This window comes from Nerophis ophidion, linkage group LG16 (genome assembly GCF_033978795.1).
Source record: "Nerophis ophidion isolate RoL-2023_Sa linkage group LG16, RoL_Noph_v1.0, whole genome shotgun sequence".
In the NCBI taxonomy this organism is placed as follows: Eukaryota; Metazoa; Chordata; class Actinopteri; order Syngnathiformes; family Syngnathidae; genus Nerophis; species Nerophis ophidion.
This window is the reverse complement of record NC_084626.1, coordinates 13,859,429-13,876,418: the sequence shown is the minus strand read 5'-3', so window position 1 is coordinate 13,876,418 and position 16,990 is coordinate 13,859,429. Positions and strand designations below refer to the sequence as shown.

The window sequence follows — 16,990 nt, the reverse complement described above, 5'->3', positions numbered from 1 at the left end:
TTTTACTCACAAGTTGGGGAAGACCCGTGTGATGCCGCCATCGGTGGACGCAAACACAGCCAGGAAGCCATATCTTAAAACAACAGCGCATGACTTAAGCACACTGTACAGTACATTGCATATTTGTCACAAAAAAACTCACGAATTAAGATCCTTGTTCTTCCACACTCGTGAGGCCAGCTGCCCGATGATCCTGGAGTCAAATATCAGGTTGTGAATGAGCGCTTGGTCACCTGGAATCGAAAGAAACGTGCGGGATTTAAGGTCAGCATATTTTTAACATGATGGTGGTTGCTGCTGAAAGTTGCCACGTACACTCGTCCGATTCAGGAGAAATTTCCAACATGAGCGAGAGGAAATTCTGCAAGAACTGGGTGTTGTTGTCTGAAAGCTGCAGACGCTTGCAGTATTCCCTTCATGCCGGACATAATATGTTAGCATTTATTACGTGGGAACACAGCACCAAAAAGGGAAATGTTTACCTTGGAGCCAGAAAGACATGGCCTGAAGATTCAAAGGAGCTGGGCAGCAACGACTGCATGTCTGCGCCACACAAACCCTGTTACTTCTTATCTTTAGTGCATTACAATGTGTTGCCTTCAGGTACTCACACTGCAGTTGGAGCATCACGTCACTGAGGTCCGCCTGGATGTAGTACTCATTGTATGGCGGCAGAACCAGCCCCAGACTCCAAGTGGCAAAATGGAGCGGAAGACACACAGACAGAGACACGTTATGACTTTCCGGTTTCCCCCTACAGGACTGCAATCCATTGGCAGTGGGTTGGGTGTCAGAGGGTCGGGGTAATAATAGCATCTAATGTGCATATTTGGTCATGACGCATGTAATAATAAAAATGCCCCCAACGATGTTGCATGAATATATTTCAGGCTCGGTCTTCCTCGTGCAGGCCTAGGCAATTATTTTGCCTTGGGAGGCCAAATTTAGAGGAAAAAAGTGTCTGGGGGCCGGTATATCTATTTTTAGGAACAGTAATACAAAACCTCACAATGATGTCGGATTGAATGCTAAAAACGTCATGACAGACATGAAAGGAACAAAATGTATTTTTTTTTTCACTGAATGGAACACCCAGAATGTACATAAAGATTGTGGGATTTACAATATTAACTATGAACGATAAAACACTGAATATCGACAACATAAGCTTTAGAACTTTGTTGTAAAGATCTCTTTCCGTGTCTGTCCCTGACACCCGCATTTCGGGCTGGCTGCTCTGAAAACACTCTGTGGGAACGCTGTGCCCCACTCACACTGCTTGGTGCCTCATCTGAGGTGCTGTGACTTAGATTAACATAGTAGCTAGTATATCATGCAAAAGAACAGATTCCAACCATTGAAATACTTTCATGCAAAAGAACAGATTCCAACCATTGAAATACTTTCATGCAAAAGAACAGATTCCAACCATTGAAATACTTTGTATAATTCAAGACTTATGGTAATTGGAAAACATCACTGCACATCATGATGGAAGTTACAGTTTCAATCTTAAAGATTTAAAAAAATTATTTGGGAATGTCTGGCGGGTCAAATTCAAAAGCTTAACAGGTTACATGCGGCCCCTGGGCCTTAATTTGCCCAGGTCTTTTCTAGTGCTATTGCAAGTCCTGTGGAGATGTCCTGTATGCCTGGATCTCAGTTCTTGTGGCAAATATGTCGCCTTTTATGACAACTTCTATTGAATTATAGAGTATAAGCATGACGCAAGAAACACCTTCAGTCTTTCACTTTTAATGCACACCTCTTTGGAATTCGATACGCCTCTGTATTAGTAATGCATCAATCAGTATCTTACGATTTCCGTGAAAACAAGTGTGATTGGTCCTCCAGCTGCCACCTAACTATTGGATGACTAGAGGACAAGGTCAAACATGTTAAACACATTAAAGAAAATAACATGAGCAGACAAGAAAATGTGCTAATCGCTAAGCTAACAAAATCAAATAAGTACTTAGTAAAGTTTAAGTGTAAATAGAAGCGCGTTACAACCGAAAATAAGCAGTTATTAACATAAATTGAACAAGTAAATTATAAGAGTTAGAGAGATGATAATGCAACAACAATTTTAGTGCTTTGTTGGTGTGTCTTGTCGTCCCGAGGAAAAGGCACTCACCTAAAGAGGGCAAATCGATACGTAAATCGATGGTGTAGATACTAGGAAAAGTATCCGTACATTAAGGATACTACAACGATTACTGTATTTTTAGGAGTATAAGTTGCTTCGGAGTATAAGTCTCACTTGCCGAAAATGCATAATAAAGAAGTAAAAAAACTTATATAAGTCGCACTGGAGTACAAGTGGCATTTTTTGGGGAAATTTATTTGATAAAACCCAAGACCAAGAATAGACATTTGAAAGGCAATTTAAAATAAATAAAGAATAGTGAACAGGCTGAATAAGTGTAAGTTATATGATGCATAAATAACCAACTGAGAACGTGCCTGGTGTGTTAACATAACATATTATTGTAAGAGTCATTCAAAGAACTATATCAGATAGAACATGCTATACGTTTACCAAAAAATCTGTCACTCCTAATCGCTAAATCTCACTAAATCTTATACGTCTAGTCTTTTACGTGAATGAGCTAATTAATATTATTTGATCATTTACGGTAATGTGTTAATAATTTCACACATAAGTCGCTCCTGAGTATAAGTCACCCTCCTGGCCAAACTATGAAAAAAACTGCGACTTATAGTCCGGAAAATACGATACATCAGTATTTTTTATTTCTCAAAATCTTATTTTGGTCGTTTTTGCGAATGTTTAAAAATTTGGGGAATAATTCCCTGGACACAGGAGGACTTTAAGGGCAAAAACCAAAGGGTTTTAAAGAGTTGTAGAATGTCTTTTTTTAGTTATATTGTAATATTGACTTTTCAGCTAAACAATTGTATGTAAAAAAAAAAAAGTGATTGATAACAAATATATATTAACATATTATACATATTGTTTTAGTATTGTTAAACTGTCAATAACAATAATGAAATCAGGAAAACCAGAATGTGTATATATATATATATATATATATATATATATATATATATATATATAAAAATGCAAAGAATAATCGCGGGGGGCGCTGGTGCCTATCTCAGGTACAGTCAGGCGGAAGGCGGACAAGTCGCCACCTCATCGCAGGGCCAACACAAATAGACAACATTCACACTCACATTCACACACTAGGGCCAATTTAGTGTTGCCAATCAACCTATCCCCAGGTGCATGTTTTTGGAATTGGGAGGAGGCCGGAGTACCCGGAGGGAACCCACACATTCACGGGGGGGACATGCAAACTCCACACAGAAAGATCCCGAGCCTGGGATTGAACCCCAGACTACACAGGACCTTCGTATTGTGAGGCAGACACACTAAACCCTCTCCCACCGTGAAGCCTATACATATATATATATATATATATATATATATATATATATATATATATATATATATATATATATATATACTGTATATATATATATATATATACACACATACATACACGTATATATATATATATATTTTATATATATATATATATATATATATATATATGTATATACACATACATACATACATACATGTATATATATATATATATACATATATATACACATACATATAAATATATATATACAGTGTATATATATATATATATATATATATATATATATATATATATATATGTATATATATATATATATACATATATATATATATATATTGTAGCGGTTGATTTACGGACATATCACCCACAGGCCAATGGTATGTGTGAGCGATTTCACAGATCCATGAAGGCAGCGCTTAGGGCGTCCCTGAAGGACAGCGCCTGGGTAGACAAACTCCCTTGGGTAATGCTGGGCCTTCGGACTGCCCCCAAGGAAGACCTGCAATCTTCCTCGGCAGAGTTGGTGTATGGGCAGCCCCTGCGTGTGCCGGGAGATTTCATTCCTAACACGACGGCATCTTGGTCCGCTGGTGAGCAACGAGCTGCTCTCCTCGATGCTGCCAAGGGTTTTGCCCCATTCCCCACTTCTCAGCACGGACTTACGCCGTCTCATGTTCCCACTTCTTTAAGGGGTGCAGCTTTTGTTTTTGTCCGCTACGACGCCCACCGCGGCCCCTTTCAGCCCCCTTACAATGGGCCATTTCGCGTCCTAGAGAGCGGGGACAAACATTTTCTCTTGGATATCGGGGGTCGGTCTGAAAAGATCACGGTGGACCGGCTGAAAGCGGCCCACTTAGATCTTAGTCAGCCGGTTACCACAGCTGTACCCCCACGCCGGGGTCGTCCGCCCGCGTTGCCTAGGCCTCATAATGACTTTTTGCATCCTTCTGAGCAATCCCTCGGCACCTTGGACTGTGCAGATTCCATTCCGTTTCCCCCTGCTGACTCCCCGGCGTTAGTACCAGTCCGGCGCAACCGGTCTGGTAGACCTGTTCGTGCCCCTGTCTATTGACCGTTTATTTTCCTTAGTGATGGCGAATTCTGGGGGGACGTGTGTAGCGGTTGATTTACGGACATAATTCGCCACACCTAGTGCTTGACCTTATTGTTATTATTCACTGTACTGTTCGAGTATGCACATGACAATGTTGTTCTGTTTCACTGTACTGTTCAATTAGGCACATGACAAGGTTGTTCCGTTGCAGGTAATTCGGCGCGGCCCCTTTAAGTGGCCGGCAGGAGATTTGTCCCAAAGGTGGGGGTTTGTTGTTCCCGCCATTTTTGAGTGTTTTAAGTCGGTCTGTTCTGGTTCTTAAGGAATAAAGGACGCACACGTTTTTGTGTGTCAACGATACACGAAGTTGTCTTGCTTTCACGCTACAAGCACAACACTGGTGACCCCGACGTTTCACTGAACGAATTCAGTGGATTTTTTTTCGACCATGACGGCGAATGCAGTTTCTCTGAAGCTGCCCGAGTTCTGGGAATCTTCCGCGACTGTATGGTTTGCCCAGGCCGAGGCACAGTTCACCCTGCGAGGTATCACCGAAGACGACACTAAGTTCCATTATGTTGTGTCCTCCCTCGGGAGCGCGACGGCGTCCAGAGTGGCTAGCGTCCTTACGCACCCACCGGAGAGGAACAAGTACCTCACGTTGAAGGCTCACCTGTTACAGACATTTGGACTTACCGACGCGGAGCGAGCTCGGCGCCTTTTTTCGTTGCAGGGGCTTGGCGATTGCAAGCCCTCTGAACTCATGGACAAAATGCTAAACCTCTTGGGTGAGCACAGCCCAGGATTTCTGTTCGTGCAGCTTTTCCTGACACTCCTGCCTTCTCAGGTGCGGGCTGCTTTGGCTAACACCGCCATTTTGGACTGCCGCGAACTAGCTGCTGAAGCGGATAAAGTTTTTGTAGCCGCCCAACCGACCTATGTGGCTGCATTTCTACCGGCTGAGGCAGATTCGCCCACTATCGCGGCTGCCGCCGCAGTAGCGGCGCCCCCCAGGCGGCAACCGGATTCTGGATTATGTTTTTTCCATGCGAAGTTCGGGACAAAAGCCAGGCGCTGCCGACCCCCGTGCAGTTTTCGAGGACCGCCGCCGGGAAACGCCGGGGCCGGCGCTCAGCAGTAGCCATGAGTGTCGGCAGTACTGGCAGGCTGCTCTTCATCCAAGACTCCCTCTCTGGACGTCGGTTCCTGTGTGACACGGGCGCGCAGAGGAGCGTCCTGCCAGCATCAAACTTGGACATGCTGTCTGAGTCTCATGGCCCCCCCATGGAAGCGGCTAACGGCAGCCCCATCCGCACTTATGGAATACGGTACGTGGAAGTGTGTTTTGGTGGACAGCGTTTCAGTTGGAACTTTGTGACTGCTAAAGTGACAGTGCCGCTCATCGGGGCAGATTTTCTCTGTGCTTTCGGCCTCCTTGTGGATGTTAAAAACAGGCGTTTGGTGGATGCAATTACGTTCTGCTCCTACAAGTGCAGTCTCAGCGCGACAGACTCAATCAGACTTTCCAGCATGCTACCCACCGCAGACGTTTTTCTGCGCCCCCTCGCCGATTTCCCCACCCTGGTGCAGCCCACGTTCTCGTCAGCTACCACCAAACATGGTGTGGAACACCACATCTCCACCACGGGCCCCCCTGTGCACGCACGTGCCCGGCGCCTGGACCCCGCTAAGCTCTCCATCGCTAGAGCTGAATTTGAGACCATGGAACGCCTCGGGATAATTCGCCGCTCAGACAGCCCGTGGGCGTCGCCCCTCCACATGGTGGAGAAGCCCGGAGGTGGTTGGCGGCCGTGCGGGGATTACCGCAGACTCAACGAGGCGACTACCCCGGACCGTTACCCTGTCCCCCACATACAAGACTTTTCCGCCAACCTGGCTGGTAAAACTGTATTTTCTAAGGTAGATCTCGTCCGGGGCTATCATCAGGTGCCGGTCCACCCCTCTGATATTCCGAAGACAGCGGTAATTACCCCATTTGGACTGTTTGAATTTTTACGCATGCCGTTTGGCCTTAAGAGCGCCGCACAGACTTTCCAGCGGTTGATGGACTCTGTTTTACGTGATTTGCCGTTTTTGTTTGTTTACTTGGACGATATCCTGGTAGCAAGCACCTCGCAAGCCGAACATGTGACCCACCTTAGGACTCTTTTTCAGCGTCTTAGCCAACACGGGCTCATTGTTAACCCGGCTAAGTGCCAATTCGGGGTGTCTGTGATCGACTTCCTCGGTCATCGTGTCACGGAGTGCGGGGCAGTTCCCCTCCCAGCAAAGGTGGCTGCCATCGCAAACTTCCCCCGCCCACTCACGGTTAAGGCTCTCCAGGAGTTCCTGGGCATGGTAAATTTTTACCATCGTTTTATTCCCAGGGCAGCTGACCTCATGCGGCCGCTGTATGATGCGCTTAAAGGAGCTGCTCCCAAGCACATGGTGGACTGGTCTGACACGCGGCACAGTGCTTTTGTGGGGGTCAAGTCTGCTCTCGCTAACGCTACCCTGCTGGCACACCCATTACCCGATGCTCCCATTGCAATCACCACAGACGCGTCAGACTATGCCGTAGGTGCAGTGCATGAGCAGTGGGTGGGCGGCACTTGGCAACCTTTGGCTTTCTTTAGCAGGCAGTTGCGCCCCTGCGAGCGGAAATATAGCACATTTGACCGTGAGCTCCTCGGCCTCTATCTGGCCATACGCCATTTCCGTTCGTTGCTTGAGGGCCGGCCTTTCACAGCTTTTGTGGACCACAAACCGCTCACTTTCGCGATGGCCAAGACAGCTGAACTGTGGTCGGCTCGGCAACAGAGGCACCTCTCCTACGTCTCAGAGTTCACGACAGACATCCAACACCTTGCTGGTAAGAGCAATGTCGTTGCTGACTGCCTTTCCCGAGCTGTCGCTGGCGCCGTCCATGTCGGGCTCGATTTTGCTCAAATGGCAGTTGACCAGGCCGACGACCCTGACATCAAAGCTCTGAAGGCTGCAACCACAGGGTTACGGTTGTCTGAGGTCCCTTTTGAGGACACAGGGGTTATGCTCCTTTGTGACATCGCTACCGGTCGGCCACGGCCCCTTGTGCCCGCCTGTTGGAGGCGGCGTGTTTTCGACTCCATCCACGGCCTTTCTCACCCGGGCAGGAAACCTTCCCAGCGGCTAGTAGCTGCAAAATTTGTCTGGCGGGGATTAAAGAAAGATGTTAGGGACTGGGTTTCCACCTGTGTAGCATGCCAGCGCTCAAAGGTGCACTGCCACACGCGGGCTCCACTGGCACCGTTTACGGTTCCGGAGCGCCGTTTTGACCATGTCAATGTGGACTTGGTTGGCCCTCTTCCATCCTCACGCAGCTACACATACCTTCTCACGATGGGTGACAGGACCACCCGCTGGCCGGAAGCAGTACCTCTGACGTCCGCCACCTCCGCAGAGGTGGCACGCGCGTTCATTGGTACGTGGGTTGCCCGTTTCGGTACCCCGTCGGACATATCATCCGACCGGGGCTCGCAGTTCACTTCTGAGCTTTGGGCCGCTGTGGCCGAGAGCTTGGGAGTGAAACTCCACCACACAACGGCATATCACCCACAGGCCAATGGTATGTGTGAGCGATTTCACAGATCCATGAAGGCAGCGCTTAGGGCGTCCCTGAAGGACAGCGCCTGGGTAGACAAACTCCCTTGGGTAATGCTGGGCCTTCGGACTGCCCCCAAGGAAGACCTGCAATCTTCCTCGGCAGAGTTGGTGTATGGGCAGCCCCTGCGTGTGCCGGGAGATTTCATTCCTAACACGACGGCATCTTGGTCCGCTGGTGAGCAACGAGCTGCTCTCCTCGATGCTGCCAAGGGTTTTGCCCCCATCCCCACTTCTCAGCACGGACTTACGCCGTCTCATGTTCCCACTTCTTTAAGGGGTGCAGCTTTTGTTTTTGTCCGCCACGACGCCCACCGCGGCCCCTTTCAGCCCCCTTACAATGGGCCATTTCGCGTCCTAGAGAGCGGGGACAAACATTTTCTCTTGGATATCGGGGGTCGGTCTGAAAAGATCACGGTGGACCGGCTGAAAGCGGCCCACTTAGATCTTAGTCAGCCGGTTACCACAGCTGTACCCCCACGCCGGGGTCGTCCGCCCGCGTTGCCTAGGCCTCATAATGACTTTTTGCATCCTTCTGAGCAATCCCTCGGCACCTTGGACTGTGCAGATTCCATTCCGTTTCCCCCTGCTGACTCCCCGGCGTTAGTACCAGTCCGGCGCACCCGGTCTGGTAGACCTGTTCGTGCCCCTGTCTATTGACCGTTTATTTTCCTTAGTGATGGCGAATTCTGGGGGGACGTGTGTAGCGGTTGATTTACGGACATAATTCGCCACACCTAGTGCTTGACCTTATTGTTATTATTCACTGTACTGTTCGAGTATGCACATGACAATGTTGTTCTGTTTCACTGTACTGTTCAATTAGGCACATGACAAGGTTGTTCCGTTGCAGGTAATTCGGCGCGGCCCCTTTAAGTGGCCGGCAGGAGATTCTCCCAAAGGTGGGGGTTTGTTGTTCCCGCCATTTTTGAGTGTTTTAAGTCGGTCTGTTCTGGTTCTTAAGGAATAAAAGGACGCACACGTTTTTGTGTGTCAACGATACACGAAGTTGTCTTGCTTTCACGCTACAAGCACAACAATATATATATATATATATATATATATATATATATATATATATATATATATATATATATATATATATAACTCAGTTCTCATCTTTCACTTAACCCTTGTGTGGTGTTAGCGTCTGTGGGACCCGTTTTCATTTTTTATTAAAAGAAAAATGATACAATTAATACATTTTTGAAACCGAGACTCACTGACTTTGGCTCATTTTCTGTGAAGAACATACATCAGAATACATATTTAATAACCAGACATCATACACTCTTACCCCACCTTCCGCCCGAATGCAGCTGAGATAGGCTCCAGTGACCCCCTGCAACCCCGAACGGGACAAGTGGTAGAAAATGGATGGATGGATGGATGGATGGACACCATGCATCCCCTCCCTACACATTTCTATTACATATAAGATGTCCGAGTACATTGGACCCGGGGCTGATACAAGTGTGGAAATTGATGTTCTGTGTAACGCACGCACGCACGCATGCACACACACACACACACACACACACACACACACACACACACACACACACAGCAAGCCTAGACAGGAGGAGGACAGAGTGTAGGTAAACAGAACATCAGAGGGTCAAATGTGCGAGAAAATGTTGCAACATTGTGTGGGAACCGCAGGTGCAGAAACACTAAAGAAGAATCCCTGTGGGTTGCAGAAACTGGCAGAGAAATTTTCCGTGCAACGTTCATATTGTTGTTACTCAGCCAGCGTTTGTGGGTCTGATGGACCCGTTGCATTTTTTGGCTTTTAATGCCTCACAATCAAACATTTTTATGTTAAAATACTGAACATATGTTATCGGGATAAGGTAAATATCTGAACATATGTTTATTGTGCTCACTGAACAAATGTTTATTGGGATAAGGTAAACATTTGTTCAGTATTTTAACATAAAAGTGTTTGATTGTGAGGCATTAAAAGACACAAAATGCAACGGGTCCATCAGACCCACAAATACTGGCTGAGTAACAACAATATGAACATTACACAAGGGTTAAATGAGCTGTTTAAAAGACTTGATGTGTTCTCCAACATTACATCTCTAGTAGTCACAAATAATTTTACTGTTGCTCAACAAGAGGGGTTTGAATACTGGCTAAATAGGACAAAAAAGTCGTTAGGTAGCCAAAACGTTCCGTGCTGCTACGTCTTCTTATTCTGTGGCAGACCAGGTGCATTAAATCAAATCAATTCAAGGAAAGTATGGAAAACACTGCATTGATGTACATGATGAAGGTACTCACCTGTAATCTGTACCATTTATTGGTGTCCAGGTGTAACCTCTGTATACCTCATCAATGTATTGCTGTAACAAAAAAAATATTTCATGATATTAGACTATGCAGGTGTACCTTATATTCAGTCATGTGGCATTATAATAAACTCATATTTTACTTACCTCTTCAACAGATTTGATGAGAGTTTTGACCTGCATGTCACCTGGACGCCCATCAATCATCTGCCGACGGATCTACAGCATATAAACACAACAAAGAAGTTATTAGCTTGTTCCTTTATAAAGTGCACAGACGGGTCATTCTGAGAAAAACTGTGCTGCTCGTTGGTCTAAAAACAACGGCAAGGATTTCAACATGCTTTTTGGTGCACTGAGTGTTCACCTCCTCTTTATTGCTGTCCTGCACTTCTGCATCCAGGAAGTCCAGCGTTACAGGTTCTGGAAGGTTCACCAGCTAAGTGAAAAGAAGAGCTGCATGTTGATTAAGTGTAGCCTCACAGATATTGCACTTATATACAAGCACAGTCAGCGTTCTACGTCACCTTAGGCTGGAGATTAGGATGAAGCAGAAGATATCCATTTGGGTCCATTGCAAATATGTAACCATTGGCCCCAAGCTGAGGAAGACAGAGAAGAAATAAGAAATTAAACAAACAAAAACAAATAATAAATATAAATATAAAATAAAATAGTCATACAGTGTAACGGGGTGTCAGGCGTTTTATCTCATCAAGATGCACGTCCACTCCCATGACACCTAAAATCAGTTGGTTCTGGAAGGAATTAAGTAACATGAAAAATATTTGTGATGAATACCAAATTTGGTACTTTTATAGGTAACGATCAAATTCCCTCTGCACTACATGGTACTAATTCATGTCAAATTAAATGGTATCATATTTTCGATACCACATCCGGTTGCAGACTCACAGGCACTGCACGAGCAAACAGGCGTATGTGCAGCGGACTGCCTCTAAGTAATGTTGCAATTTTCCATGCCAATTAGGCAAGCCTGTTCAATAGAAAGCGCTCAAATGTACGACTCCACTTTTCAAGATGCGCTATCTTGATGCTAATTTACATTGGATATGCCAAATACATGTTCCCGATTGGCGATTTTACATGGCAATTTCAACACCTCCCAATTTGGTAATGAAAACCACAACTAAGATGCACGTTACAATCAAACAGCTGGTGTGTAATAAGTGCAATACTTACAGTATACACACTTTGTAAGACTCAACAAAAGTCAAGACTGGCACATTCAACTTTTTTTTATGTAACAACAAACATATATCCACAATGTACATAAAAGTCAAGGCAATTTCAACATATTCAATAATTTTACACATCCATCGGGTTGAGCAATTTATGACTTTAAAAGCCTACTGAAATGAGATTTTCTTATTTAAACGGGGATAGCAGGTCCATTCTATGTGTCATACTTGATCATTTCGCGCTATTGCCATATTTTTGCTGAAAGGATTTAGTAGAGACCATCCACGATAAAGTTCGCAACTTTCGGTGCTAAGACAAAAGCCCTGCCTCTACCGGAAGTTGGAGACAATGACGTCGCAAGTGTGGGGGCTCCTCACATATTCACATTGTTTTTAATGGGAGCCTCCAACAAAAAGTGATATTCGGACCGAGAATGTTGCAATTTTCCATGCCACTTAGGCAAGCCTGTTCGATAGAAAGCGCTCAAAAGCACGACTCCACTTTTCAAGATGCGCTATCTTGATGCTAATTTACATTGGATATGCCAAATACATGTTCCCGATTGGCGATTTTACATGGCCATTTCAACACCTCCCAATTTGGTAATGAAAACCACAACTAAGATGCACGTTACAATCAAACAGCTGGTGTGTAATAAGTGCAATACTTACAGTATACGCACTTTGTAAGACTCAACAAAAGTCAAGACTGGCAAATTCAACTTTTTTTTAATGTAACAACAAACATATATCCACAATGTACATAAAAGTCAAGGCAATTTCAACATATTCAATAATTTTACACATCCATCGGGTTGAGCAATTTATGACTTTAAAGGCCTACTGAAATGAGATTTTCTTATTTAAACGGGGATAGCAGGTCCATTCTATGTGTCATACTTGATCATTTCGCGCTATTGCCATATTTTTGCTGAAAGGATTTAGTAGAGAACATCCACGATAAAGTTCGCAACTTTGAGAACCATGGCTGAAAGGGGTTTTGTCTCCCCATTGGGTCATCCAAAAAAAAAAAGTCCACATCTGAAGAGTGAGTCTCTTGTAGAAAAATACAATGACATTTTTGCCCTTTGCAGTAGAAAAAAAGTGCTTTCCTTTTAACAATATTTTTTAAGCCCCTAACACTCAATGATCCAAAACATATTTTAGTTCGTAACATAACAACAAAAACCCCCAAAAAACACTAATAATTGGAAATAAGCTTGGTAACCGTTTACCATAGGTTCTGTAAGCTCAGGGGAACTTCCCGGTCTCATTCCAAATGTTCACAGTAGTCATATTTTAATCTTCTTTACCTCCAGTTCTCTCCCCATTGATGTAGGCGCATGGCCCCCGGAAGAAGGCCAGCTTCTCATATTTTCGCGCTTGTTCGATCAGTGGCCAGGGTCTATTCCTCTCTTCTAAATCTTCTTTTGGAAGCGCCTCAGCAAGCCGGACGTTCTTCTCTTTGCACATTGTAGAACCCTTGCTCCTCCTCCAGATCTCTTCTTTCACACATCTCTTGGCAAAGATGACACAAATCTGTTGTCTTTTATTCTCCATTCTTCTTCCAACCCTGTAAGCCACATCAACTCCATCTTTTATTTGGCTTGATAATTATGGAACCCTTAGAGATAGGGTGAGAAGCTCTGCCATCCGGGAGGAACTCAAAGTAAAGCCGCTGCTCCTCCACATCGAGAGGAGCCAGATGAGGTGGCTCGGGCATCTGGTCAGGATGCCACCCGAACGCCTCCCTAGGGAGGTGTTTAGGGCACGTCCAGCCGGTAGGAGGCCACGGGGAAGACCCCGGACACGTTGGGAAGACTATGTCTCCCGGCTGGCCTGGGAACGCCTCGGGATCCCCCAGGAAGAACTGGACGAAGTGGCTGGTGAGAGGGGAGTGTCGGCTTCCCTGCTTAGGCTGCTGCCCCCGCGACCCGACCTCGGATAAGCGGAAGATGATGGATGGAATTATGGAACGATGTGAGTCAAGACTTGCATGACTTGAGCTTTTGTATCTCCATCCTTGTGTTCTTTCAAACCTTTAAATTTAAGGCACCACTTCATTCTTCAACATTTCCTTCAAATCATTATTCTATTTGTATAAGCAGGCGTTTAGTTCTTCCAGCGTCTTCAACTGTCTTTATTCTCTTTAGAGGTGAACTCCACTGCCTTAGTTAGGCTAGCAATCATGAATACTTTGTTTGATCTGCTCTCCGAGGGCGGCAACTTTCTCCTCAACTCTCCTTTCGAGGGTTGGAATAGCCTCCAAAATAGTGCTGGAGGAAACATATACTTGCTCACCGTTCGATTCAGTTTTAGTTTTTTTCCTGCTGAATTGCTTAGAGTTGAAGGCGCCTATCGCGATTGTTTGCTCACTGTTAAATGCGCAAAGTTTTATTTTATTTCATCCATCCATCCATTTTTTTACCGCTTGTCCCTTTTGGGGTCGCGGGAGGGGCTGGAGCCTATCTCAGCTGCATTCGGGCGGAAAGCGGGGTACACCCAAGACAAGTCGCCATCTCATCACAGGTTTTACTTTATTATTATTCAAATTAACCATTAATAACATATGAAGTGACATTAAAGCTGTTATGATTTACTAAGGACGTGACGGCAAACGGACACCAGGTGGCAGTAGTGTACAGAGATTTAATATATATATATAAATGTTAAATCCATCCATCCATCCATTTCTACCGCTTAAATCACATATCTATAATAAACAATAGAAAACGAACTAAGGGAATGGAATGTGAACTATATATTCAAAAGTGTATGTGGTGTGAGGCTATGTGTGTAAGTTAACTGGAGTGTCTTACCAAAGTGTTGGAGGTGCGTGTTGAGAGACGCAATGCAGTCCAATAAGGGCAAGACAGGCAGGGTAGTCCGTGGAAGGAAGCGAGGAGTCGAGGGACGAAGGAAGCAATCCGAGGACGAAGGAGATCCGGGGAAGAGTGAGATGCACAGCTCACTTTGCAGGTGACGGAGAGTTTGTACTTCAACAGAGAACTAAGTTCCCGCCAGGATCCCTAGGTCCACTGGTCTCTTAAGCAGCTCCTCGTCATCAGTCACAGGTGTGGACTGCGGCCAGCTTCGGCGGAGAGTGGGCGCGGTCCACTTGACGAGCGCGTGTCCGGGTGCGCTGTCAGCGGGCCCTCTGGGTGGAACCGCAGCGGAGGAAGATGCAGACCGAATGTGACGCAACAGTATCCCCCCTCTATGGACAGATTCCAGATGTCCTCGAGGTCGAACCCCCCCCCCCAAAAACAGGAACAAAAGTCAAGGGAGGGTGGAGGGGCGAACTGGTGGTGGGTCGCCAGCCCAGGTGTCCCCGAACCCACCGGGGACGAGTCTGGTGGCGGCGGCGAGTAGAACGTCGCTGAGGCCGGCGAGGCGGACGACCAAGGAACAGCCACCATCTTGGCCGTCGGGGAGGCGGACACGAATGGCGCCGTGGCGCATCTCGCCAGAAACGAGGAGGTGACGTCGGAGGCGTGGAAGCAGCAGAAGACGTCGTCTGAGGCGTAGAGGAATAGGCGGACGTTATCGGCGGCGTGGAAGCGGCAGGCGTCATTGGAGACGGAGACGAGGAGAGCAGCTGAGGAGCTGGCCGAGGTGCTGAAGTCGGCGCTGCAGGCCGAGGGGCAGCGGTCAGGGCTGCCGGCCGAGGGGCGGAGGTCAGGGCCAGGCTGGGAGCGGGTGGAGATGAGGGGGCCAGCCTGGGTACGGGTGCTAGCTCACAGGCTAGCCTAGGGACAGGTGCTAGCTCGGGGGCTAGCCGAGGGGCTGGTGCTAGCTCGGGGGCTAGCTCCGGGACTGCCGCTAGCTCGGGGGCTAGCTCCGGGACTGCTGCTGGCTCGGGGGATAGCTCCGGGACTGCCGCTGGCTCGGGGGCTAGCTCCGGGACTGCCGCTGGCTCGGGGGCTAGCTCGGGGACTGCCGCTGGCTCGTAGGCTAGCTCGGGGACTGGCCCTAGCTCGGAGGCTAGCTCGGGGACTGGCCCTAGCTCGGAAGCTAGCTCGGGGACTGGCCCTAGCTCGGAGGCTAGCTCGGGGACCGGCCCTAGCTCGGAGGCTAGCTCGGGGACTGGCCCTAGCTCGGAGGCTAGCTCGGGGACTGGCCCTAGCTCGGGGGCTGGCTCGGGGACTGACGCTAGCTCGGAGGCTAGCTCGGAGGCTAGCTCGGGGACTGCCGCTAGCTCGGAGGCTAGCTCGGGGACTGCCGCTAGCTCGGAGACTAGCTGTGGGTCTTGTGCTAGCTCGGGGGCTAGTCGAGGGGCTGGTGCTAGCTCAGGCGCTAGCTTCGGGACAGGTACTAGCTCGGAAGCTAGCCAGGGGACTGGTGGCTGCGGCTGGGAAAAACGGAAGATAGGTGGGATATCTCGGGCAGGGGGAAGTCTGTCTGGTTGCAGCTGTGCCACCACATTAGCACAGCCACCAGTACAAAAATGAAAAACCGATGGTATAGGTCTGGCAGGGGTTTGCCTGGCTGGGTGTAGATGCGCCACCACATCAGCACAGTCACCAGCACTATCCCTCCCTTCCGAACGTGGATGCCAAACGCCTCCAGCTGACTGAGGAATTGTCACTAAGGGTGGGAGGTGGGTGGCCAGGCGCCGGGCAAATTCATCCCTCCCCGTATTGAAATTAAACAGTCCCTTGACGGAGTGTTGAGGGCTATAAAAATTGTCCATGGTGGAGGAAAAAAACATCCTGAGAGGGGCAAAAAGGAAGGAGGAAAGGCAAGAAAACAAACACAAAAAAAAAGTCACTGGGACAGAGCTAAAGTCACTGGGGGCTATGAAAACAACAACAACAACAAAAACTGTGCCGTAAGGTCCTACTATTTAATTTTTCTGGCGGGAACTTACTGTTATGATTTACTAAGGACATGACGGCAAACGGACACCAGGTGGCAGTAGTGTACAGAGATTTAATATATATATATAAATGTTAAATCACATATCTATAATAAACAATAGAAAACGAACTAAGGGAATGGAATGTGAACTATATATTCAAAGGTGTATGTGGTGTGAGGCTATGTGTGTAAGTTAACTGGAGTGTCTTTCCAAAGTGTTGGAGGTGCGTGTTGAGAGACGCGATGCAGTCCAATAAGGGCAAGACAGGCAGGGTAGTCCGTGGAAGGAAGCGAGGAGTCGAGGGACGAAGGAAGCAATCCGAGGACGAAGGAGATCCGGGGAAGAGTGAGATGCACAGCTCACTTTGCAGGTGATGGAGAGTTTGTACTTCAATAGAGAACTAAGTTCCCGCCAGGATCCCTAGGTCCACTGGTCTCTTAAGCAGCTCCTCGTCATCAGTCACAGGTGTGGACTGCGGCCAGCTGCGGCGGAGAGTGGGCGCGGTCCACTTGACGAGCGCG

General features: G+C 47.2%; 1 protein-coding gene across 2 annotated transcripts in view; it reads right to left on the bottom strand.

Annotated features, from left to right (window-relative positions):
* LOC133534961 (voltage-dependent calcium channel subunit alpha-2/delta-2-like) overlaps positions 1-16,990 on the bottom strand; it is a 107,216-nt gene that overhangs the window by 22,309 nt on the left and 67,917 nt on the right. For both annotated transcript variants that reach the window (XM_061874327.1, XM_061874326.1), the window contains exons 16-25: positions 11,090-11,164; positions 10,934-11,008; positions 10,774-10,845; positions 10,554-10,625; positions 10,399-10,460; positions 612-688; positions 483-543; positions 316-413; positions 143-233; positions 11-73 (exon numbers count right to left, since the gene is read on the bottom strand). In XM_061874327.1, coding sequence (XP_061730311.1) covers positions 11-73; positions 143-233; positions 316-413; positions 483-543; positions 612-688; positions 10,399-10,460; positions 10,554-10,625; positions 10,774-10,845; positions 10,934-11,008; positions 11,090-11,164 — 746 coding nt within the window. The remainder of the gene's footprint in view (positions 1-10; positions 74-142; positions 234-315; positions 414-482; positions 544-611; positions 689-10,398; positions 10,461-10,553; positions 10,626-10,773; positions 10,846-10,933; positions 11,009-11,089; positions 11,165-16,990) is intronic.